The sequence below is a fragment of the Nipponia nippon genome, unplaced genomic scaffold (assembly GCF_047370975.1).
Source record: "Nipponia nippon isolate SJK-2023a ecotype South Korea unplaced genomic scaffold, ASM4737097v1 scaffold_19, whole genome shotgun sequence".
Taxonomy (NCBI): Eukaryota; Metazoa; Chordata; class Aves; order Pelecaniformes; family Threskiornithidae; genus Nipponia; species Nipponia nippon.
Genome location: NW_028262335.1, coordinates 6,520,323 through 6,546,176, shown reverse-complemented (window position 1 = coordinate 6,546,176; position 25,854 = coordinate 6,520,323). Strand labels below are relative to the sequence as shown.

The 25,854-nt window shown below is 44.6% G+C and overlaps 1 protein-coding gene across 3 annotated transcripts in view; it reads right to left on the bottom strand.

The window, feature by feature from the left end:
* Nucleotides 1-684: 684 nt before the first annotated feature.
* The window catches only part of PUSL1 (pseudouridine synthase like 1), a 28,339-nt gene continuing 3,169 nt past the window's right edge, over nucleotides 685-25,854 (bottom strand). For all 3 annotated transcript variants that reach the window (XM_009460911.2, XM_087755462.1, XM_087755461.1), the window contains 6 exons: nucleotides 20,135-20,322; nucleotides 13,035-13,184; nucleotides 10,721-10,894; nucleotides 5,917-5,971; nucleotides 1,697-1,859; nucleotides 685-820 (listed from right to left, as the gene is read on the bottom strand). In XM_009460911.2, the coding sequence (XP_009459186.1) occupies nucleotides 789-820; nucleotides 1,697-1,859; nucleotides 5,917-5,971; nucleotides 10,721-10,894; nucleotides 13,035-13,184; nucleotides 20,135-20,322 (762 nt within the window). In that variant the 3' untranslated portion in view covers nucleotides 685-788. The remainder of the gene's footprint in view (nucleotides 821-1,696; nucleotides 1,860-5,916; nucleotides 5,972-10,720; nucleotides 10,895-13,034; nucleotides 13,185-20,134; nucleotides 20,323-25,854) is intronic.

The following is a 25,854-nucleotide window of genomic DNA, read 5'->3' as shown; positions in this document are numbered from 1 at the left end:
AACAGTGATGGAAGAGCAGAAGGTGGCACCGAGCAAATCGGAGCCCCACAACAGCAGGGGAGCCACCTTCTGGCTCCAGAGCCCCTGCTGCCCAACGTGCTTCATTTCGTGATCAGGCCGACTCACTCACACAGTTGTTCCTGTGCTGCTAGCCCAGACTGTGACCATTAAAACCAGTTTTAAGTGACCTCAAAGGAACTTTGCTCTGTAACACGCCACAGCCTAAGGGCAACAGACATGACTTTGTACCAAGGAACAGGATAACATAAAAGCCACTACGGTTCAGGGAGAGAGTGACTGGTGATGAGGAGAGGAAATGGCGAGTACTTTCAAAGGCTGTTTCTGTAAGCCACTGCAGCAAACAGCAAGAGCTGTCCCTCGCCCTATGCTGTACAAAGGCAGGGTTACAGAGCAGAGGGGCAGAGAGGAAATGCTACGTTCTCCTCCATTCTAAGCCTGTATCCCTCCCACACACACCACAGAACGGGAAAAAAACAAAAACAAAACAAAAAACCCAAGCCCCACTCCTTCCTCCTCCTGTTTGAAAGACAGGCACCAGAATTTCAGAAAAAAAAAAAAGCAGTTATCTGAAAGTAGCATGGAGTTGTTCTTCCTCTCCCCTTGGCAGTCTCAGAGGGCAAGAACAAATGATAGGAAGATGCCTACGGTCACAGTCAATGATTTTTATTGAGACAAGACCATGTGCTGTGTAAAGAGCGCTTGGCAAACCTCCATCACGTATCCCCAACAACAGTCCTTTCAGACGGGGCTGTTATCTCACAGAGCTGCTATTCTCCTGGGGCAACTGTAGCGTCCAAATCTGAGAGGAAAAAAGGAAAACATCGATTTAGGGAAAAAGGTGGCACTGAAACCACCTGAAAGCACTTCAGATCTGTGGTCTTCATTTCCTGCCTGGGCTCCCCCCCATGGGCACAGCCGGCACTATTAGGAAATGCACCATTGGGGAGGGCCAAAACCAGCAAGCAGCAGCTGCCTTTTCAGGGCCAGGCCAAGTGCTCAGAACAACATTCAAGCTCCTTTGTATCCATATTTCACAGGCACTGGATTAATCAGAGACAGATTAATCCTTGCGGTTTTAAATACCTGCTATCCCTAGCAGGAGTGTCAAACTCCTATGACATCCACTTTCTATTTCCCTCTGTTGTTTTTTTTGGTTTTGTTTGTTTGGGTTTTTTTTAAGCTGAAAAACTTAAATAGTTTAGATCAGATGCTGTTAATTTGAGAAAGCCACCATATAAGCAAAAGGATGATCTGTTTTCTGTCTTCCAGTCTGTACAATCCTTTCATAAATACCAAGGGAGAAGTGAGTGAACAGAAATGGATCCGTAGGCACTTAGATACCCCAGATGATTTGGTCTCTATACATGGTTAGGGACAGAACAAGAGTTTATGAGAACTGAAAGTCTCATTCATGTGAGATCTCACAAGTCATTGTCAACACAACTTCTGCAAGTAAGAGGAAGGATTCTACCACGAAAAAAATACACAATTGTTCCACAGGAACTTCCATAAACACCTACATAGTCTGGGGCATTCACCACGATGTGGGTGTCAATGAGCAAAGCCGTGAGCCATAGGTCAGATGGCACATAAAGCAAGCCTGGGGGTGTTACTGCTCCCGTCAGGATTAGATCTGACTCCTACAAAAAGAATGCCGTTCCCTGCATTCACCTACCTGCTTCATTGTATTCCACTGATTTTAGAAAGAGTCCAGATGGCGGAGCCATGGCATATGGCGGAAAAGCCCGTGCATCTTTTATCTCCAGTAACTCCTTTATATGATGAGGCATTAACTTTCCCTGGCCAACTGCAACTAGAGCCCCAACCATTCTTCGGACCTGGAAAAAACAGAGAACACAGCTTAGGAGCTGCCCTTGTAAAACTTAAGGATATTAGGAAAGTCTGCCTGGAGTCCTGCACTCGTTCTACCAGCAGTATCGTGCTGTGTAACAGCCCAGTTACTACTGACGGCAAGTCAAGCTAGAAACCTAATCAGAGAGTTCAGTGCCTGTCACTCAGGAGAGAATGGTATCACCATGATTTCTTAATATGAGCCTGCTCCTGAATACAGGTACATCATGATCATTAAACCCACAGTTCCCAGAAAGCCTAATTTCTGGTGTTCCTCTACTGTTCCTAGTACTATCAGTTGCTCCCAGTGCCATGCACTTTGCTCCTAGTCCAGCTGGGTGTTAAGAAAGAAGCGAGCATCTTCCCACATAAAGAATGCTTTCACCCTTGTTTTAGGTGCCACTGAAGTATCCTAAGTCGTGCCCCGACTCACCCATCAGGGTTCCAGCCAGTCCTGGCTGCCCCTTGCATGCTTTTGCTATCACATACCTCCAGGGAGCATTTCCAGGGCTTGCTTTATTTCTTCAGAAAGATCACGCTCCCTTAGTCCCCAAGCACGCCCCAGAAGTCACAGTCACCCCACAGCCTACAGAGGAAAGGTGTTCTTTCCTCTTTTAGCAGGGATTGCACAGGCTGCCTAGGTTCTGCTCTGATCGGGGTAACATGACAACACGCGGCGGCTAAGCTTGTCTGCAACGTGCAGAGGCACAGAATCTTCTAGTGACCAAAGCCGGTGGTAGGGAAGGGAAAAGAACTAGCAAAATTACCTTGCTTCCTTTAAGTCTTCCCTCCCTACAACTAAAGGCATTAGTAAGAATGAAATGAGGGCCTGTAACACAGTGATCTCCAGCTACACAGCACTGCCTTGGAGCAAGGCTTGTTCTCATCACACGTGGGAAGAAAGCCGAGCAGAGGATGGTTTCTGTGTCAGAAACAGCAGCGGCTCCCGCACACCCGTCTGCGGCAGGAAGCTCACATGCTTGCTGAGAGCTGAGCTCACAGGTGGTTCTTAATACATAACCAACACCGTTTCCAGGTGGGGGACTATGTAGGGGCTTGCTTCTCTCTCAGACAGCCAAAAAAGTAAGAGGAAATAAAACCCAAGTAGGACAGCCCACAAGACAGCTTCCCCCCAGTGCAGCAAACTGGTATTTCAAACACCTCTGCATGTCACAACTTCCCTTCCCTCCCTCCACACTTGGCAATTCCAGACCTAGCGGCTTATCACAAATTCCACACCAGTGCTCACCTCCTGCGTAAACACCCCTCACGCTTCAGCATCCTCTTGGCTAAAGAAGTAGGACTTCTTTAACCCTTTCTTCTAACACCCTTTCTTCTAACACCCCTTCCTTCTATATCCCTAGAAGATGTGCTGTTCCAGGAGGGCCAAGGCTTGTATCTGCCAATGCCACCTGCGCACCAAATGCTAGTTCCCTGTGACTAGCTAGCTATTACACCCCTGTGCGGTGCCTACATGTCTCTCCACCTCTTTCATGAGCTGAAGGCATCCTTCTGAAGGCAGAGTACTGTCCACTCATCTTCCTGGTGGTTCTTATGTCAAGGCAGCCTCATGAAGCTGCTGTCGAGGAATAACTGATAAGTAAGAGCCCCTCAACTTGTGCCAGAAGTACTCTCAGCAAGGCACTCCTAGAGAGACTTTTATCCAGAGACTAGCATACAGGCTACTATAATACCTACTTCCCACGGGCATCAAGAAAGCTAGTGCAAGAAGCATCTGGGGATGGTTCAGAGAAACATCTGTTTTCCTGGGGACACAAAGGACAAAGACAGAAGGGCAGTCCTTTTCAGACTTCTGTTCAGCAAGAAATAAATTTCAAGGAAAGCCAGTGCCACTGGAGCAAACAGGCACATATGAACAGTCCCATCATGAGAAATGCCTCTCTGAGGGGAAAGAAACAGCATGAGGCAATGACCTTAACCAGCCTGGTGGTATCCAGCTAGGCAAGAGCTGAACCCCCTCCCAGAAGCTGCCAGCACTTTGCTTGGGTGCCCATACTCATTTTCACAGGAGAGCTCACACAGCCTAAGGGAACATGCCACAGATTTTCTGGGTCCAAGTCTTATTTGACAGAGAAGCCACACTGAAACTCAGCCCTTGCCACGGGCTGATCCCGAGCCACCACACTTTCACCATTTCCTAGTCACCTTTCTCTGTCCACGCTGGAAAAACTGTCCTCCAGTCTCAAATTTTACAGGCAACAGCAGTACCAGTCCACGAGGGGGAAACTGGTCAAGGAGACAATGTCCTGTCTGATTCACCTTCTCACGCCGCTGCCAGAAATGCATCTCCACTTGCACAGGCATGATCAGTCATTTGGCCTAAACAGACATTCATTTTATTCATGACCTTTCAAAGCATACCAAGCTCTGCAAAAAACTTAAATGTAGTGCTGTAATGAAGCATTGGTGTAAGTTTCTGAACCATTAACATTTACAAAAGAATAAACCCAAGTCCACTAAGCAACCTGATCGCGTTTATCACTGCTAAGGAGAAAGGTCCAACAAGCCAAGATATATTTATCCAAAGGCAAGCACTGTCTCTCCCTATGTGCTCTGATCTTAAACTGCATTGTGGAGTGCCAAGAGCCTGCCTTTAAGCAGATAGCACAGAGAAGCAGCAGAGATCCTTGACTTACGTTATTTTATCCATCCCTCACTAGAGGTCATTGTATGCTGTGGCTTTAGCTTTGATGTCTCCACACTTGGAGTTAGCTAGTGTAAATGCAGACTGATGGTACGCATCTGAGATAGCCACGTGCTTGGTGTCTCCCCCCTTCTGCATGCTATTCAGCAAAAATATATACATAGTTTCTGGGGCTGTTTAACCCTTTTCTCTAATAAAAACATCCAGATGTCAATACTTATTACAGCAGCTATATGAGGTGAGATATGAGGTCCATCTAGTCTCGTCGCCTCTTTATGACGGAGGGCAGAAGCAGATGCTCAGGTAGAAGAGTACAAGTTCGGCGTGTACAGCCTGTTCCTGCTTCACCACAGCCTGCCAGCTCGCTGTAAGGCAGCTGCTGCGAGCAAGGTTCAGAGAGGGCACGAGGCTGAGCCGAGTATTAGAGGTAACTGTTCTCTCTGCACAAGTCACATTTCCGTTTTAAGACACTAAATGGGTTACCAGCATTTTCTCCTTGTCACAAGAGCATCTGATGAAGCAAATCCCTGCTGTATATCAAGCCCTTCTCAAGCATGTTGTTGTTCTTCCCTTGCTCATATCCAGACACCCACTGTCAGAGAGCTTACAGAGCATTACTTGGCACCGGATAAAAACAAATTCAGTTTGTCAAAACAGAATAAAAAATAGCTGCTTGCTGTTCCCACAAAACACCCCCTCTCTCCTCCAAAAACAAGCCCTCTCTTGCCTATTCTCTGTCTCCAGAGTGTGACCATGGCCAGGATAGGCAGACCGAGAACAGCCAACTCTTTCCTAACGAGGTGATCCATTAAGTTGTGGAGAGAGCTGTCTCCCCTGAGGATAGCAGCAAAAACCCCACTGGAGTTATTTCAAAGCAAACCCAGCAGAGACTAGACAGCATGGCAGAGGCAAAGATCCTGCAGTCATGCCTGCACAGCTGAATCAGGTCTTCCCATCTCTCCTTTGTGCAATACTGAGAATTACTTCATGCTCCAAAGCCAGAAAGTAAAATTCCAGGCAGTCTTTGCTGGGCCCAGTGCCATTCAGCAGAGCAAGAACATATGTCTGTTGGTTTTTACCACTCAGACTGCAAGGACAAAGACTGCGGAAACCAAAACTTTCCATCCTCCCACACGATTCTGTGACTTTGGACATTTGTTTTAGACACAAACTTAAGAGATTCTGGTTCTACCAGATCAAAGAAAGAATACAGAACCTCACATCTCTAATGCTAGGTCACGCAGTTGTAACACCAGCTCTGCAACAGAGATGGCACTACACAGGGATGCAACATTGCTAAACTGATCAATAGTTACAGCGATAGCAGCACTTTGGCTCTTGAAGGCAAAGCATGTGCTGAATACAGCACCAAACAGTACCTGGCGGTAAAGAAATGATCTGCTCCTGAACTTCAACTCCCAGAACTCCAGTCTCCTAAAGAAAGGAAGAAAAAAAAAGCATTTAAAATCATATTTCAAATGGCTCTTCCACCCACAAGAGGAACATAAAGCACAGGTGAATGTGAGTAGAATGAGTAAGAAGCTGCGCAGCCCCCAGTTAACCTGAAACACCATCATGAGCTTTCAAACACCAGACTGCTCATTTGCTACTCAGATGCAGGCATTTTCTGGGGTGAAACAATTCCTGTCTGTTTTGTATGTACCTAGTTTTATGGGGCTTGATCTTCCTGCTGCCTCACACTAAATATACAACCACCCAAATAAAAGGCAAAGGGCAACATAAAACAAGGTGCAACTTAGCAGTCTGCTAAGGTACTACTGATTTGATGAATGCAGTCTGCAGCCTCCTGAAGAAAGGAAAACAAGCACCATAACAAAGCAACCCCACCATTTCACTTGGAGCTGGCTTGAGAGAGTCACGTGGTCCTTACAGGCTTCGCAGAATGAATTTCAACGCTCAGCAATGCCTGCTGTGACATCCACGTGCTACTGAACGGCCAGGACAAGCAAGCTGGGACACAGACACGCCTGAGGAGTCCAGCTGCAGCAGCAGAACAGGCAATGGCAGACAAGGGAGCGCTCCAGGCTAGGAGTCAGCAGCGCAGGAAAAGGCAGATGAGTATTTGGGGATGGATGGATGCTACTATGCTAAAAGACATCCTTTCCCCTCACCAAATCTGTCTGTTCACACAGATACCATTTTCCAGAAAGTTTTATGGTAGTAACCAATATTCCTTATAAGAGCTCTACTGAGGCTAACTATTCCAATACTTCACTGACACCTGCATCCTCTGCTAAATCTTTACCAGTTGCTTTCTAAATATTTTTGTGTTTTTGCTGATCTTCCAGTACCAGCTCTAACACTAAAACCCAATGCAAACCTGTTCTCAGGACCAGTCCTGCAGGGAAGAACCTGTAGGCACATTTCCTTCCTACAAATAAAACAACCTCTGATATGCGCATTAGATATATATGAAAACACACACATGTGCATCATACATCAGATACACCAACAGAGCACAAAAATGAGCAGGTTTTCACTTCAGTACCTACATCTCCAAACTTCCATGCTACCAAGCGATCCTAGAAGTCACTTTGAGAAAAGTAACAATAAAATAACAATAAAAAATAAATTCACTAACAGTTTATAAGTGCTCCTTATATCCCATAGCATTCCTACAGCAAAAAGAGACAAAGCTTACCTTGCATAATCCAGAAAAGCAGACATCTACATGCAAACCCTCTCCTCTCCTCCCTTACAGTGAGCCCAGTAACTGGCTATCAAAGGGCTATGGAGATTGGAATCAGCTGTGAGAAAAGCACAGCTGCAACAGATTTGTCTGGAGGGTCCAGATGGACAGGCTGGGTTTGCTGGAAACACCTGAGTATAATGAAAGGGGCTGCCCATTCCCCAGGCGAGGAGACAGCTCTTGCAAGCCACAGAAGAAAGGTGAAAAAGGGACAACGTGATTCACAGGCCCACACAGGGCACCAGGGCAGGGCTAGTGAGAAGAGAAACTGTGAAACAGTCATTGTAGGGAGCAGCCACAAGCTGTTTTCTCACTGGATTTACTGCTTTTAGCCCTCCCTGTCGTGTATGTTGGCATATGGAAAGGCAGCTCCTGCCCCCGGATTCCTCTTTATGTCAGGAACTGACAATGTTTCTGTCACGTATGGTCTGCTCTCCCCCCGGCTCGATGCACATGGCACACAGACATGTGCACTGCTACACACGTGTGCAAATACCCAGCACATCGAGGTCATAATTCAGCCCAGCTCTTTAGCCAAGCGCAAGAGACAATTGTTTCAAATAGGGACAACCCCCCCCTCACCAAATTGCATACACCTTCTTTAGCCAGGATTCTCACGTCTTGGTTGTCTTGACAAGATATATTAAGCTACAAAAGATGGGTCAAGGTACTTAGGAAAAATATCTTGTAGACTTTCAAAGAGAACAAGATATTTTTCTTTAAAAGGGAAAGTGTTTTTCTTGTCAATCTCACAGATAATTTTGCTTACCAGCAAAAAATCCAGCTGTCTTTTTCCACTTGGTAGCAGAAGCCAGCACCTTGCAATGAATAATACATATTCAGCTAGAAAACAGGTGACAGCAATCACTCCCCAGGAATAAGTGATGGGGCTGAGTCTCTGAACACATCCTTAGCATTCAAAAGGATTTGGTATGGATGGGACACTGACTCCACTTCCACTGTTGCTGAGCAACTGAGTTTGATGGAAGGAATCATTTTAACAGTTAGCCTTTTGAACAGACAAATGGTCAATTCAGAAGACTGGTTTAAGTTCAGAAAGGAAGGAAAGCATGAGAAAGAAAAGCTGCATTATTTGACTAAGAGACCATGGTTTATCATTCTATGGATTCCTCCCTCTGAAACAGAAAATAAACCTTCTTAGATTAAGCAAAAAAAAAAAAAATCCTATTTATAAGCCTTTACTGCTATCCCAGCCCTTTCATTGCAGGAACAGTTCATTCTGCTGCTGCAGTGAAGAAACACACGTGCACTTCAGGCATATTTGCTGTCTTATTTGCAGAATGGGCAAACAAACACCGAGCTCCATGACTGCAACTGTTCCCATAGGGAGAGTTTTACAGATTGAAAGTAACTAGGACACTATAATTAAAAAACCCAAACAAACAAACTAAAAAAACCCAAACAAACAAACTAAAAAAACCCAAACAAACAAACTAAAAAAACCCAACACCACTTAGCCTGTCACACAGATCAAACCCCACAACTTTTTTCTCTAGATCAGAAAACTCACGGTTGTGGTTATTACTAACAAAGTATTCTAAGAGTTAAGTGCCATTTAAATGCATTGAAAGTAGCCTTCTCAAAGCTGTCCCCTTCTGCCTAAACATTCATTAAATCAATTAATATCGACCCATTATAAAAATGGCTCACTATAAAACACAAGTTTGGATGCATGTGTCACCAAAAGCAAGAACATTCCATCAGCAACTAGCTCAATGCTTTTGATTCAGTTTTCAGGTTTACTCTCTCTCTCGTGAGCTGTTTTTGGCCTCACGAGGGATGGGTTTATGCAGCAAGTTATGCAAGAAATGGCAAATTCCTTTTTAAAATTAAAATCGAAGCCATAAAAAAAGAGCTGATCCATATTAAATCTCAGAGATTGGTCAACTGACAATAGCAGCCCTGGATTTGGAAGGCAACCCGGCCCACATGCACTTCCAGGTGATCTAGACAAGACTGTTAACGCTTATTTTCAGGTTAGCTCGGGTCTCTGCCACTTACAATGCTACTCATCATAAAGGACAAGATCATCTTGTGGATGAAGCACTTCACTGTTACTTGTGTCCCTAAGCATAACCACACTTGACGGAGGGAGGCCAAGCTCTCCATTTAGCAATGGCAACCCAATAACAAACAGCAGGAATGCAGCCACGTGACAGCACCCATTTTCCTCTCCAGCCTTCCTTTTCCCATGCGGACAGTGTTTTTTACCTGCAAGAAGGCGGGAAGTGTTTCATCTGGCACTAGCTGCCCACGTCCTTGCACTTACACAGCAGAGAGTAGCAGTCAAAGTGCCATACCCAACTGGGTGGCTCTTTATAATGTGGCTGTGTGTTGACAGGCACCAACACTGAGCAGGAAAAGCAGGAGTCGGAGAAGACAGGAGGAACTGAAAGACCAGGGTCACTCAGAGCATACAGATCTCTCTGGTTTTGCAGCTCCCTTTCAGTTTTTGTCTCATGTTACTGCTGGCAAAATACACTGTTCTAAGACATGGGGAAAGAAACAGTGGGCTATTTGCAAACTGCAGTGAGGCTCCGAAGCTTGGAGCATGGTACTTACTGTTACAGACAGCTCAGTAGGTATTCAAATCTACTGGAGGGTCACTGGGAAAACGACAAAGAAAAGGGTTTTCTCCTAATCAGAAAGCAGGAAAACGCAGTTTGGAGACAAACAGCAGCAAGGTTTGCTTTCAAGCTGAAACAGAACAGCCATGTATCTGTGAAAGAAGCCAGCATGAAAGCAAAAGCCATGTTCAGATGATAAATACCCATGATCTTTTTGGGGAAAAAAATTCACTTTCTGCTAGAGAGAAAAATACATCCAGACACTTAATTTCAATACTTGCAAGACCTGGTCCTGAAAGAACCTGATACTCAATCATCTTTTGTTTATGCAGTGACTGAGGAATATTGGACTTTCCTTCATCACCATCCCTTGGGAAGACAGTAGGGATTACTGGTGTGAACTGAGCAGATCTGCATAGCTACAGCAGTGACCTAGGTGTTGGGTGGGTTTTTTTCCTTTTATTTGCAGCCTTTAGGCAAAGCTAGGACAGCAGCAGGGGGAAAAAATAATCCCATCCCCCGGCAGAGCTGGTCTTTAGCAATCAAAACAAGTGTAAATGCTGGAAGCACCTCACAGGAATTGCTCTGTGATTCCACACACCAGTTTATAACATCCTGCCTTTTAATGCACAAACAACGGGACCAGTTTCCCTGCCCTCATTCCTGCTCATCTTCCTCCCTGACGACATTGGGGAGGAGAGGGAAAGAAATGTCCTTTCCAAGCTGTCACTAGGCAGACCCCTGCTAACACCATCAGAGGACTGTGAAGGCAATGCATGGCAAACAGGAGGTCAGTTCTCAAAGCAGTGCTGGAAAGCAGCTTCTCAGACAAAGCAAGGCCTAGCTGATCAGAGCAGTTCCTCAGCCGAGTATCCAGGCTCTCACCTGTGTTCGTAGTGCTGGGACAGGAAACCAGAAGAGGGTCGGATGTCTGCCTGGAGGATGGTTCTGACTGGAGACTGAAAAGGTGTTTCTGAGTTAAGCGAGCGAAAGGTGCTGAAGTCATGGGTTCCCAGCAGGAACTGTGCTGCATCCTGCATGGCAGGCACGTTCAGGTAGCTGAAATTAAACACGCAGACCAAAAGGAAAGGAGCATCAGGTGGGACCAAGTATGTTAGGTGGGTCAAAGTCCAATTAATTGACGAGAAGCTTAAACCTGGCACACAGATTTAACGTTGCAGCACATTTTGCAAGGTGCAGTTTGTCTTATAATGGCCCAAACCACAAACTGAGATGCCAAGTGACCTGAAGTCTGAAGGTATTCAAAACCCCAGGCTAGATGAGGGATTGGCAGGCACACGCTTTTACACAAACCTTTATCCTGCTGTGCTTCTTGTAACAGTTCAATTCAAATAACTCTATTCAAATTGCTGGCTAGAGCATAGGGCAAGAGAACCAAAATCCTTTGCAGTATCTGGATCTTATAAACTGAAAAAGATGTTATCAGGTAAGAAAATATCAAACACTATGATGGTTTTCCAAACCTTAGATTTGCAACAGCCAGAAGATCAAATTAGGAAGTAACAGAAATGGAATGAGTGAGCAAATTGTCAGAGATGAAGCCAGTGTAAACCCAAGGTGGAGATGCAGAAGAAAGGGCCAAGAGTAAAACTCAGAATGTCAAGTGTCATTCAGATTTCATTTGAAGTATTTAGGTCTGTTCAAAATAGTCTCAAGCAAAGGAATTTAGACAGATTTAGTGATATACAGGCTGAACAGATGCTTATTTTTATTCTATTTTTGTAAATTTCTCCTAAGAAAAGCCTGAGCAAGTATGCATGATCTATGGTTTAAGTTTTTCAGATCTTAACAGACATCAAAATGTTTCTGAAGAAAACAAACAAATATCAAGATGAGATTTTTCCAACATCATTAAATTTTTTCACTGTGTTCAAGAAAAATGACTAGCACTTACAAAATCCTGGTCACGCTGAGAAGTGCTGATGACACCTAGTTGGCAATTCAGATGCCTACAAAAGTTTAACATGTATTATGTGTTTCGTACACCAGATGTGCTCATGCAATGAGCTTCTCCACTACTAGCAGTCCAAATATCCCACTTTTTAGTAAGACACCTCCCATTCAGAATTTCTAACATGCTCACCCTATCCTTTATGTGGTATTGCCATTTGAGAAAGTTAACTGCAGTGTCTGGACTAAATTAAATGCTATTTCATAAAGCCTGAGATGAAGGCACATTGTGCACATAAGATCTAATTTTGCAATGTCATATTTACTTTTCCCTTCCACAGCCCACAGAAAAGAAAGTCAGCAATTTAATGTTAGGACAATGTCATCTTCATTCCCCTGCTCGGACAGTTGAGATTACTTTTTTTCCATTACCCGCAATTGTTATTCCAATAGTGGTGATGAAATTGCCACAACTGGCTACAAACCTGTTTTTCGGTAATGTTGTGGAAAACTCCCGATTTCTTGAATGTATGTTTATCTCAGTACAACATAAACTAAAGGACAATAACAAATTATCTTCTGGGTTTTGTTTGTTTTTTCCTCACCCACTGTTTATCATGTCCTAAGTTTGTTGGGTTTGTTTTTTTTTTTAAATGGCACTGAATTTGTTTTTCTTCCCTTGCATATACAAGCACTGATTTGTTATGACTCAGTGGCTACTCCAAGACAAGTGAATACTGAGCTAGATACACTGGTTTGTTATTGTAGGGTTGCTCAGAGTCGTTGGCTCTCACTGTTCAAACATACAAGCACTCAGGGAACGAGAGAGCAGATTTACACGCAGTTGCTACCAGAAACAGGACTGGGGGGGGCAGAATTCTCAGCCTTCATTCTTGGCTGGCTGCATGGTCACACCTAAAACTCTGAGATCTGCCGTGCAATGCATTTCTGCCCGTCTGCATCACATCAGAGCGCTGTTCCTTCAGCCAGCTGTCCGAATGGGTTTGCTGTATGAATGGGCAAGGTCACCTGAGGAAATGCTCATCACTTCCACAGGGAGGGACACAAAAAGTTGCTGATGAACTATACCCACAGTCACTGAGTATTTTCAGCAGTGCTAAGCATATTTACCACAGGTACAACTGACAGTGTAATTAAAAAGAGCTGTAAGTCGCAGGTCTCAGTGAACGTAACTCAGTGCAGTTACCCCCTCCCTACCCCAAAACCCAAGCCTTTCCAGAGCACTGGTGAGGTAGCTCCCCAGGGAGGTTTAATGGAACAGACTTACCCGCCCGCAGGAGCCCAGCAGAGATCCCTTTCGAACACCGGTATTTGAGAATAATGAGTGCAGCCCATCAACAGCCGATAAATGTAGGTTCTTGACAGTGCAGAGAAGCGTGCATGGAAGCTATTGCTCACTCGATAGGCATTCAAAATGCTGTTGGGACAGAAGAGAATGACTGAGATGGAGAGAAATTTCATACACTAATTCAAAAGCTTTTGCCTGGTCACCACGTAGATAGGAACTGAAACATGCAATGGATTCTTTGAGAAACTGCACTTAAAACTAATTAGAAGAAGTTTTGGGGATGCTCACACCATCACAAGAGGCTAAGACCAATCAGTCCTTCAGCTGACAAATGGCAACTGATAGCACGTGTTCTTCATTGCATAGTGAAACCAAATGCCTCACCCAGCCCATCAAATTGGCTTGCATCTGGCTGCGGGGCCGTGTGTTCCCAGCCATGCTTAAGGCGAGAGGCAGCAACTTCCCCAAGCAAGCTGACTCCCTCCGTCTCCAGATGAGGGGCACACCTTATGAACACTGTGCTTTTGCAGAACCATCGTCCCAAACGTGAATGGGAAGGACTCCCTCAACAACAGATACCTCTGTGCTCCCTCTCAAAGGTGGCTACACAGCTCATTGTAGCAGATGGAGAAGGTTGAAACTAGGCCATTTCCCTCCCACCTCCCCCCACAACCTCCAAGAAAAACAGGACTTTGGTGAAGCAATGAAAATAAAAGTGCATCCCACCATCACCTAGATTGAGTCTATCTGAAAACAGCAGAATGCTGCATGCAGGAGACCTCCTGGGAACCCTCGTGTTTCACGTGTGCAGAAAATGGCTTTTGGGAATGTTCATGTCTACTCGTCCTCCCCTGACTCTGGGCAGTTAACTCAAGAAGCAGCTTTCTAGGCAGCTGAACTCCCCTGGTTTCTTCTGTAAGCAACAGGGAGAAATTGCCCTGTTTCTCTTAGCCAATGCCACCATTACCATCAGACAGACAGCTTGGTAGCCAGAAGGGAGGGTACGAAGGCTGTCAGAGGCGAAAACACCCTTCTCTCTGGCAAGGGAGCTTCCCTGTGTTTCTGCATTTCCCCCAAAGTGTCATCATTGATTCGAACATGTCAGCAGCAGTTTTTACTGGATTTGATCTTCCCTTATCCCAGAGTACTGGCTGCTCCCCACACTGCAGGGAGCATAGAGCAAGGAGTCACTTATTACACAGGCACAATCTCTCTGCAGGTCTTACTTTAGAGGATCTTTCTCCTTAGAAGGTAGTTTTTCTCCTGCTGTGTGTGCCTTTCTGTCTTTGGAGTTTGGCATAGTGAGGAGAAGGGACCCAGGGCAGCCAAAAAAATACGATACCATTTGGGACCAAGTAATAGACAAACCTATTTATTTACTTTAAAAAGGTTGGTGCCTCAGGGATTTTTGCCAGCTCAAGTGCCTCTGGCTCACATCCCTTAACTGCAAAGGCTCAGACCACAGAAGAAGAAGAAATTAAAGCTGAGCCACAGGCCTCCACAAAGATTTGCAATAACAAGCCCAGGAGACTGCTGCATTGCTATAAACTCTCAGTAGAAATGCAAACTACATCCTCCAGGCCTGCAATGGAGTTTGAACCTAGGACTTCCAGACTCTTCTAAACACAATAATGTAATTATTACATTTATTTTCCTCTGTCTACATGCCTCCACAAGCATTTCATCTATCTTGAACTTCCAAGCATTTCATCTATCTTGAACTTCTCTTGTTAATGCGTATGTGATTTTTATTAAATAACCACCCTTTTACTCCCTCTGGTAGCCTGATTCTTTCAGAAAAGCCTATTTATGCTCGCATGATTCTTCAGTGCAGGCATCCTTTTCTGGCTCTCCCAGCAGATGCAATTGCTACCATAGGCTCTTTCCAGCTAGGAATGCCCTTCAAACATACTACATTTCAGGCCTTGTTAAGATTCCATTTTTTGAAAGACTGCTGATAAACAAAGACTTATGGCATTCTTTAGCTTTTCACGAGAGCCTGAATTTCAGAGAAGGTTGAAGGAAAAAAGCCTGAAGACATCTAACTAGAAACAGCAATGTATTAGATACAAACATGTCCTCCAGAATTACATCCTTCTCTCTCCACTGACAACAGAAATTAAATGCCAATTTGCAGGAGGTGGGAGGAATCCCAGCTCTGTCTTGTTGTCACCCAGACAGCTTTTATTGTGTGCTTACAAAACTGAAACCAGGAATAGAAGGCATGAGCCTACTGTATTACCATCCCTACTTAGGTGACAGCAAAGTCCTCCTAAAGCTACCCCATCTATGAAATACACTCTGATCTTTGTGGACAAGATCCTTTCAAATATGCTTTGCAAACCTAAAAGACAGATCAGTTGATAGAAGAGACCCATCATGCTACAAAGAAGGTTATTATTGCTGATGATACAGGCAGCCAGCTTGGAATCTTGTTTCCCTTCCAAGCTCTATCGACAATAATGTGTTCTCACAAAGATCCCTCTCTCCATCACGCCCTGCCTGCAACCACATGAAAGTGCTGAGTTTTTCTCTTCATCAGGAGAGAATTCTTCTTGGCAAAGTAACATTTACAGAGGGAGGGGACGGTTGCTGAATATGCTTAGACTCATGCCCATCACCAAGCTCCTTAATGGAAAGCAGCTGAACCATTTTTAAAAGGTTCAGCCCAAGGGAGGAAGGAGAAGCAGAGCTGACTGCACCCTGATAAACTCAGATTCTCTAACTGATCAGGACTGTATTGCATTCTGTCAGAAGGTATCAGATCTTAGCGCAAGACAAAAAACTTTTCCCGTCTGTGAGATCCCACTGCTGCCTCCTTTCGGAGATGCTCTCTAAGTGAAAACTTCCTTCAGCAGCAATCCTGTTTGCTCTTGGACTGAGTGAGCAGTCACGGAATCACAAAGCTAGCTATAACTATGTATTTCTATGACTCCTAGTATTGGAGCGGCAGGGTCACACCAGTAGTTTTAGCTCTCTAGGACAACTTGTTCCATTAAAGCTAGACAACACAACTCACAAGTTACAAGCCTAAACTCAGGAGAGAGAGACCAAGATTCAGTGGCTGGTGGCACATAGAACAGACGGATTATTGCAGCGGTACCCTCTGGATGTAAATCAGCTAGTTTTGACTCCCAAACAACTACTTTAATCTTTTAAGGAAGGAAATCAAAACTATGACCTACTTCATGTACCCTGTTACTGCCGGAACATCCAGAAAGGGTTTGACTTCCAGGGTGTAGAGATTCTGACCTAGTTTTCAGTCTGAGCAAAAATAACAACCAAAACCCTACATAAGTCAAATTCTATTTTGGAGTCTTTTTTTTTTTTTTAAATTGACACAGCAGTCTGAAAAGAAATCACCTCCAGCCCCACCCCACAGCAGCTGCGTTAGACTCTTTACACATATGCCGCAGGAGGTGAAAGCTGTCAAAGGACAGTAACTCACAGATGTTAAGCATGCAACTTAGATGGCTTGAGAGAAAGATTTGTGTTGTGTTCTGGCCTCTTGCTGCAGAGGAATCTAGCTGCTACTTTAAGAGGCCAATGGAGGAACCAGATTTGTAAGCATAAAACTGTCAATCCTATATTATCATGCTAATATTCAATCTCAGGTTTGGGATGCATGATCTGACTTGTTACTGGATGGCTGTGGGCTGTGTAGTAAAAGCAGTGAAATCAGTATTTGCTTTTCTTTCAGGTACCCACTGTGAAACCTTTGCTTTCAGAGAAAGACTCAGCCAACTGCAAACTGCTAAAACACATTTTTGCAAACAAGGGGAAGAGAAATTTCCCTTACGGATTTCTGGGGACTGATGGTCATGCATTTCTAATGGTAGCCACACTCTATACCAAGCCCAAGCAGTGTAACAGTCATCTCACACTGCCCTTAGGCTGAGCTCACCCACTCCAAGACATCGCAAGAGGGTCTCATGGAGGGACAGCAACAGCTAAGCTAAGATGGACAGTCAGAAGATATAGGATCAAAGGGGAAAAGCGGTGTGGCCTTATGCTGTTCCCAAAACTGTCTGAAGGCTGTCAAAGGAACTGTGAACATCCAGGGAAAGAGATCAGTTAAAACAATAAAATGAACAGCCACTAACAGGAACTATGTGCCTCTAGTAACAGGGCTCTCACCGTGCCTTCCTGCCTGAGCTCAGATTCCAAGGATTTTACTTCCTCTTCCCCTTCACCCTCTGATGGCTCCCTGGGGGCTTGTTTGGAGGTGAAAGAATGCAGCTGGCTCCAAGACAGCTGCTGCAGCTTCTGCTCCAGTTACTTGACTGAGTTGAGAGCCCACAGATAAAAGGTCCCGCTGTATTTAAATAAACGCAAAGCATCACTAACATACAACTCCAGAAACGCTGCAAAATCCAATCCCGAGGCCATGAGAGCTGCAGGCACCAAACACTTCTTTGGCATAGGCCCACAGAAGGTACATAGGTGGGATCCCAGTCACAGCATACCTCGTTACCGCAGCAAATGTCGAGTCACCAGTCTCACACACTCATGACTATCAGCATAGGTTGGAATTTGTTCACTGGAGTTAATATGCCCTCTAGACATGACATAGCAGAACTCTGGAGGCAGAGTCCCTCCACCTAATACTGCTCCTTGCACAAACAGAGCACATGGTCTAGGGAATGGCCACTGGACCAGAAGCTGACCTCTTCAGTCCATCTCTGATTCACACCGAGTCAGTATAAGGTCTGGAGCAAGCTGTGTCAGGGACTGCTAAACAACACAGCACTTGGATTACTCCAGGTAAGCTAATGCTGGAACAAGTAGCTAGTTAACCTGTGTTTCACACAATGTTAATGCAGATGCAGAGTTTCTGCAACCCAGCTAGGCTCTGCCCAGCACTACAGGTGTCATTGGCATGTCCAGGGCATGCTGGAACATCTCACCCCCTAGTCACATCTGTGGACTAGCTGCCTATCTCTGCTGCCAACCAGAGGCAGGCAATCTGCTCTGTTGCTTCTAAAAACAGTAGCAGACAACTTGGAGAGTCTGATCCTGGGGGCCTCGTTTCCAGAGGTACCGAACACCCACCAGTGTAGCCAAAGCTAGAGAAGACTCTGCCAGGATTGCCTTCCTCAGGGTCCTTCCTTTGCTTAAGGTTTGAATGTTTGCAATATGCTTTGAAAAAGTCAAAACAGCTGACTGAATGGCAGATCAACACCTTCTGCAGAGCATGTTGCAGCTTCAACCAACTCATACTAGCTCAATCTTTGCTTTATACAAGTGGAACACGCATGAAAGACCTCCTGGTAATAAAATAACACCATCCTTCATCTTTCCTTCCCTCAGATTCCAAACTCTTTGAGCACCTGCACATTTAGAGCTGGATTCACTGTTCCCCAAGCCCTGGAGAACTAGAATCCTCCCTTGCACAACCAAGAACAGATGCAAGGATTATGTCAGTCCTCAAATCCCAGGCCTTGCTATGTCAGCATTTGGGTCAGGCCCTGTTTCACAGAGAGGAGATTAGAAAATAAAGCAGACTGGGTGAAGCGGGAAGGGGGAGTGTACTTCACAGTAATGTTGCTATTCTTACAACAATCCCTTCATTGAGGTGGGGAGCGATGTGCTTTTGTGTCCTGGGCTCTTGCTCTGGCATGGGGAATTTGCCTCCATAATCTTCCTTTATGTTCACGCCACCAGACATCAGAAAGACTGCAGTAAGGTGAAAAAGAGCAACCTGGGACTCTGAGTAATTTCCAGTTGGCAACTTGCATCAGAGTTCTTTTCCTCACCTAAATACCTCCTATAAATTACCCATCTTCTTGCGTAACACTCCGAAGTGCTTTGACACACTCTTCAGCAGGGTACCGCACAGAGATTCAAGTCCTATTGTGCCAAATGCCGTATCGACAAAGACAACCTGTGCCTTGAAGAGCTTTTAGTTTATGCAAATAAGACAAAGTAACACAATAGAGTGAAGCAAAGCAGCTGCAGGCAAGTGGCACGTTGATTCTATAACACAGCACAGATTTGGCTTTTAGTCTAAAAACCCCAATGTTTCATTCAATTTACACTTTAACCATAAAAATGTACCCATGTCTGGGGAAAAACACAGAAACTGTTTGACAGCTGACAGAGAGACTGCACAACAGCTTGGGAAGAAAAGCAGAGAACATGAAATTCAATCCACCTTTTCAAAAATTCACAGGGCATAGTAATTACTTATGTAATTGATGCAAATTCCTAGCAGAAACTGTTGGTTTAATGATCTTTTTTTTTGCCTTTGGGGGTGGGCATTTAGATCTAGGTCTCATGCAGAATAAGCCCACTCAGAAATTCTGCAAGAGGTAATAAGTAACAAGAAGAAAGAAAAGAAGAAAATAGGAAGAAGAAATGGCTGTTCTGCTCTCTGTAGATTGCTGCATCAAGTTCCTCACTACATCCACACACAACTCTCCCTAGTCATTAATAGTTGGGTATAGTATGAAAAGGACTTTATCTATCCCACTGAGTAAAACATCAAGCCTTGCTACAAAAATATTAAACTGGAGCTTTTGATGTAACTTCCATAAACCATGGTAGCCTTGGACTAGCAGGGAAGAAGAGAGGCTGATCACATAGGAAGGGAGGAGTAGACTATGCTAACGCTAACAGCAATTTTGTTTGCTTGTTCTTTATCTTTTTGCACAGATACAGGTGAGAGGCAACACTGCAGCCAAGTTTTTGTTCAGTGCTAATTCAATAAACAAAGAAAATTAGGGAGTTTGGGGAATAAAGCAGCACTGAAAGTTACCATACTAATGTTCTGGCTCATGTGTGAAACTGGAGTCCTCCCAGTGGATTCAATACTTACTTACCCAATCTCTCACAACAACTCTTGTTTTAGCGGCACTAGCATAGATGATCTCCTAACAACAACAATGGTGGAACGAGACTGATCTTTAATGTGCCAGGGGTCTGGTAGTAGCAGAAATACACATGTGCATGGGCATGGTTTGCCAACACATATAACAGGGGAAAATATATCTTGTGGGTGAAGATGGGAGATCATTGCTGCATTTCCTCCTTTCTCCAACAAGGGTAAAACAAAACATTTTGACTTGCCGCCAACTCACCGGATTGGCTCAGACTTCAGGTGGTAATTAAGACTGTAGATGAGCTGTTTCTCATTAAATGCTGGCTTCCCCGGTGCTCTCTGGATGTCAAGGTGAGCAGAGTTGCAGAGCGCATGGACGCCAGCATCTGTTCGACTCGAGATGTGGAACTTGATGGGAACAATGGGTTTTAGGTTCTGCGCTGCCTTCTGAAAGCCAACACAAGATAGATTCATGAATAGCGGACTCGCTTCGAGCTAGCTAGGAAAAAACCATCCTCCTCCTTGCTAACCACGTCTCCTTATTGTTCACACGGAGAAGTAATTGGGAGTTTTACCATGGGCTGCAAAGAAAGGGATGGAGAGGAACCTGTTTGGGGGACTTCTCCTGGGACCGGTAGCTTCTTGCCTTTTGTCCTGAAATCACCTCAAACAGAACATCCAAAATGCCATGTGAGCTTCCTTACATGTACAAAATAAAGTGAAAAATATTCCTTTCCCTATCCTTTGCTTTATATCATTGGGTGAGTGGGAAAGAGGACAGGGAATTACCCATTTAAACCCAGATGCTATGCCTGCGATTTACTGCTAAGAACTGGACTCAGATTGCTTCAGCAGCTCTTAAAGAGCCACAGAATCCAAGCCTTAAAGGGGTGAAAACAGCACGCAGGGATGTCTAAATCACATCAGCCAAGACCCCTGAAGGAGCTCAGGCTGCATCCTTTGCTTCCAGTGCAGGCCAGAACATAAAATACTATGGCTTATTGCTGCAGGCAGAAGTTCTTTTCCATCCACAGTGGGAGCAGGGCTACAGAGGGCAACATGCTTCCATTAATTGTTGAGAGCAGAGGAGGAGCCATGGGACCAGATGAGTAGTAGCATAGCACTGATGTAATGCATTTATTAGTCCCGCTGGGAAATACAAATATAAACAGATCTAAGAATCAAGACACAGCTCTCATAAAACACACCAGTAGTTGAGGAGCTGACACTGAGCTAGCCCAGCAGGTACAAATAACCACCGGACAAACACATGCCACCGGCAGTCACAAGATGGAATTTCCTTACATTCATTGCTTCCACAGTTGCATTAATGCAGGACTTGGCTAATCCTCGAGAGCACCGTTTTCTCCAGGAGCTACAGCTGCCTTACTATTCAGGCGATGTCTCACTCACACTAAGACCTCTGCCATAGCAAGACTAAAGCAGAAAATGACAAACATTATTTACATCATCACAGAGTTCAAGTTTTACAGTCACAGAGTTCAAGCTTATTGAAGCCAAAAGGCCCTAAAATTACACTGCAGCTGATATGTACTTTAAAAACTAGTTAGCAAACTGTATTGCAACAAGCTGAAACTTACTATTCTTAACACAAGGGGAAGGACAGCCATTGAGATTGCCTAGGTTCTGCATACAGATTTCATCCTGGATTTGCTGGAGAATCCACCTGTGGCTGGGATTGTTGTTTCCCTTTCCCAACTGTTCCTCTCTACACAGCTGGCTTTTATCCCCACCCTGTTTCTGCCTTTCCATTCTGCCCACTAACAAAGGGCTGGAAAAACAACTGGGTGAATTGCTACAGGTTCCTGCTAGTAAAGTAAATAAAACCCTGCTAAATGAGGCATTAATACAGTGTCTTCTAAACAAGATGCACACACAAAAGAGAGAGCACAAAAGAGATGCTAACATGGTTAATTAGATGCTATATATTTAAGGGTCTGTCTAGACTGGCCTAAGTTCAGCAAAGCCAGGGTGGGTTTTGGTAAGGGACAAACACTGGTAGGTCAGAAACCTTGGTATTCCAATAACTTACTAATGCAATGTTAAAACCATAGTAGATCTTTACCTACAGTAAGGTTTTAAAGTAGGTTGCTGGAGCACTGCAAAATACAACTTTTTTCTTTGCGAGGACAGGCCCTTAGACAGAAAATCGAATGTGATTTGTTACAGTGAATGAGTGAAGCATATCTGAAAGACTGAAAAACAACAAAAAAGCAGAAAACCAGATGAAAGACTAGAATTTTCCTTCTCTTTCCCATCTCCACTCCTGAGTAGTAAGCCTAGCAGTGGTCTTTATTAGATTTTAATTTGGTACCAAGAGTCAATAAAGTTTGAACTGCTGACTCACAAATGCCTTCCAGACTCCTACTATTTGAGCAGACAGGATTCTGGCCTCTCGGAAACATACCGCTGAAATGCACAAGGAGGCAAGGAAAAATGTAACTGAGCTGCAGGGGAAGGCTTGGGAAACAGAACAAAAATGACCCTAGCCCTTTCCCCTTCCTAATCCTCCTATTTGGAGTTCACATGTGGTTACAATTAACAATAAAAATCTTTATTTATCACCCTTAAGCAGAGAGAAGCAGACAGAAATTAAACAGTTTTCTGCAGCAGACCTTGACTTGTGCCTCAGCAATTTGTGTTAAAGCAGAATCTGCATTTTAAGAGCAAAGTTTCTGCAAAGATACCTTTGGGTTTTGCAGGCTCCTCCCTTCCTCCACCCTCTTCTCCCCCTCCTCATCAGGCAAAAACCAGCCAGTGAGTGGGGGTAGAGGGAGGGAGAGAACAGGAGAGAACATGGAAAACATCCTCCTTTCTTGTTATGGGCTTGGAGAAGTTTGGATGCAGCACTCCTTTGGATCCCACACTGCATCCCATTTTAAGCACTGCATCTGAACAAAGCTGGACAATAGGAACACTGTGTGGATCTCTTCTCCTCTGCCCGCGGGAGTTGAGCCCTACTGGAGAGCAGACTGGAGAGGAAGAGAGGATTGCAGAGTCCAAGGCAGATCTGGTTGTTTCCCTCGCTCAGGTCAGCCAATGAATCCACAAAGGTGCAGGACGGAATGACAGGTCCAACAAATGGTATTTTCACAGCTGCCCTTCTCCACCACAATTTGCTCGCAGGCACACCTCTCTGGAGAGATGACTGAAGGATATATGTGCTGGGCATCCAAGGAGGAATGTCACCACCACCACTGCCACCACACCTCAGTTTGTGAAAGCTGAAAGCTTTGTTTGTGGATTATTCCTCCAGCCTAATAGGCATGCAGCTGACAATATACTACCAACCGCTGCCTCCAGTTTCAATTTTAATTTAATTTATATCCCATCCTAATTAATCTCCTTAAAGAGAGAATTTCTGAACTGCTGAACTTTGCAGGCAATTCAGAAATGACCCCTTCACCTATGCAAATGTCTGATATCTGTACCATCCAGATGTCCTTTGAGCCTACAGGCAGCTGATGGTTTCCTCCTCTAATTCCTGTATACTTTAATCTGTTAATATCACCCACACTGAATTTCAAAAAAGACGCATTATTTACATTTAGTAATTGCTTGGATAGCAACCAGTTTTTCCCACCCTTTCAGAAAAAACAAACCCCTAAAACACGCAGACCTTTCATCTGAGGAACTCAAAAGGCTTTACTGCTATTAATCCATATCCCTACCCTGTTGGGTATCATCTATGGATTCCTACAGGGGAAACTGAGGCAGAAGTTAAGCACTTTACCCAGGGGCACCCAGCTAAAAAGCAATAGAGAAGATACAGGAATAAAGGAGCTGGGCTGTCCTCCCACGTGCTCAGAGTTCACAGGCTCTGCTCCCTTCTTTAAGCCACGGCGCATGCAAATATCCTTCTCTTTAGCAGGTGGTACAAACACTGAAATCTTGGCTTGGCACCTGCTGAAGGCCTTTCATTCAGCCAGATCTCGTCCATTTTCATTTAGTCTTTATTTCCTGAGTCATGGTCTTTCCAGACAACCATATTCCTGGAGCAGCAAGAAGCATCCCAGGGTGCCAGTTTATACCTCTAACACCCTGCATACCTGTGATGCAGGGGAAAGTATTACTTGCATTTAGTAGGTCTGTTCTACTAACAGGTTTCATTCACTAAGCACTTCCATATTTTGAATCACACTGAAATTTCCACTGTTGTGTGCCAGAATGATATGAATCCACATTCCAGACCACTATTATTTCTCAAAGCTCTGTTCTCTTCTCACGCTGTACAAACGCTGGAGAGGCGAGATGAAGAACAGGCCCATTAATGTGTACCACCTATGGCGGGGAAGCAAAAGTTTATCCACTTCTCTCCCTGAAGTCTAAATAAAAAAGTCCTCCAGATACTCAGCCATCTACCTCTACAGAGCATCTGGGAACCACAAAAGGTTGAAATCAATTGTGGATGGGTGTGTTCCAGAGAAACTGTGCATTAGGAATGTTTTGGAAAAATAAACGTCTATTTCTCTTTCCCAGCAGCTGGATTGCTTACTGGTTTCATCCTGCACAATGGCGTTAGTTGCGCAGGCACAAGGGATTGCACTGTGCTGCCAGGGATGCTGCACGACTCATAAAGTTGCTGTGTTCTAATAAATAATAACTTGCAAGCTTCTGGTTGCAAGTCATCACAGCCTCACTGACTCAATGGGTGCTATGTCAACTGAAACTAATTAAAAATCTAACTCATTTTTAATGGAACAGATAAAAGTTGAAGTGAAAGCCAGGAAGAAAAGGCTGAGAAAGTGGCTTCTGCTAGAAGAAAGGGTTTCCAAAGCAATCTCCTATGCCACTGAAATTATTATCCAAACACGGGTTGAAGGTGACAGTTCTCTGGGTCCATCTTCCTTTCTCTCTTCCTTTTTTTTTTTTGGGGGGGCGGGGGGGAGGAAGGGGACCAGGAGGTTGTACCAAAGCTGCCTTGCATAGTAAGGAATTTTGTGTGTGTTCTTTTTCTCTCCTCTCCTACTCCCCCTTTTACTTTCATGAGGAATAATATCTGGCCTTAGCACAAGGCTGCTGGCCAAAGCAGAACTTCTTGTGGGGAAGATTAGTTTTGGGCAGCATTCACCAGCACAATGGGGAAACAGCACCCTCAGGAGATGGTTCAAACCAAACATGAAAGGGAACTTAATTCTGTAGATCCTAGCAGACCTCGCATATGGTGCCTGTTAGCACAAGCAACAGCTACTCACTTTAGCAAAAGGTGCTACACAGGAGATCTTCCTTTACAGTAGGGACATTCGTAAGAATTGAGACTAGAGCACGCAGTCCTGCATTGTGTAATTTTCCATAAGGAACCGGAGGGAGCCAAGTCACAGGATTCAAACTTCCCGATCTGGGGAAGCAAGGTCTGGAATTTTGGTTTGGACCCATCACTAGCAAGCTGGGCTTTCAAGTGCTTCAAGACAAATATGTTGTCTCCAAGAAAGAAAGAAAGTGTTGTCTGCAAAGCTTACCCCCCTTAAAGATATTTTAAAAGCTCCTTCAAATATCTACATCTGTCCCCAAACTAAAACAAGTCTCGGTTTCCTCCAGTCTGTCCCAGGGCTCTGTTACACAGCAGTACTGAGGACTACAAAAGCTTCTGTGTCCTGTATGATACAGCGCTTTATGGTGACAAAGGGTTATAGTCAGGCCACCTGCTCAGCTCCAGTCCAGCAATTTTACCTTATCACACAGAGGGCTGCAGTACACACACACACACCAGTCCATTACACTTTTAATGGCACAGTTGTTGAAACACAAGGTCTACACCTCACAGGTTATTTGCTTGTCTGTAACTGCAAACAAACGTCTGAACATATTTAGAATACAATAAGGATCTCATTACAGATTTAATTTTGCCCTTCCCTTCAGTTGCCTTCCTGGCTTTGGAAAGTTGTGAAGTTCAAGGCTGCACAGAAACGGAGGAAGATAAATTCCTACAGGCCCCAGAAGTTTTCTATTAAAGTTGCT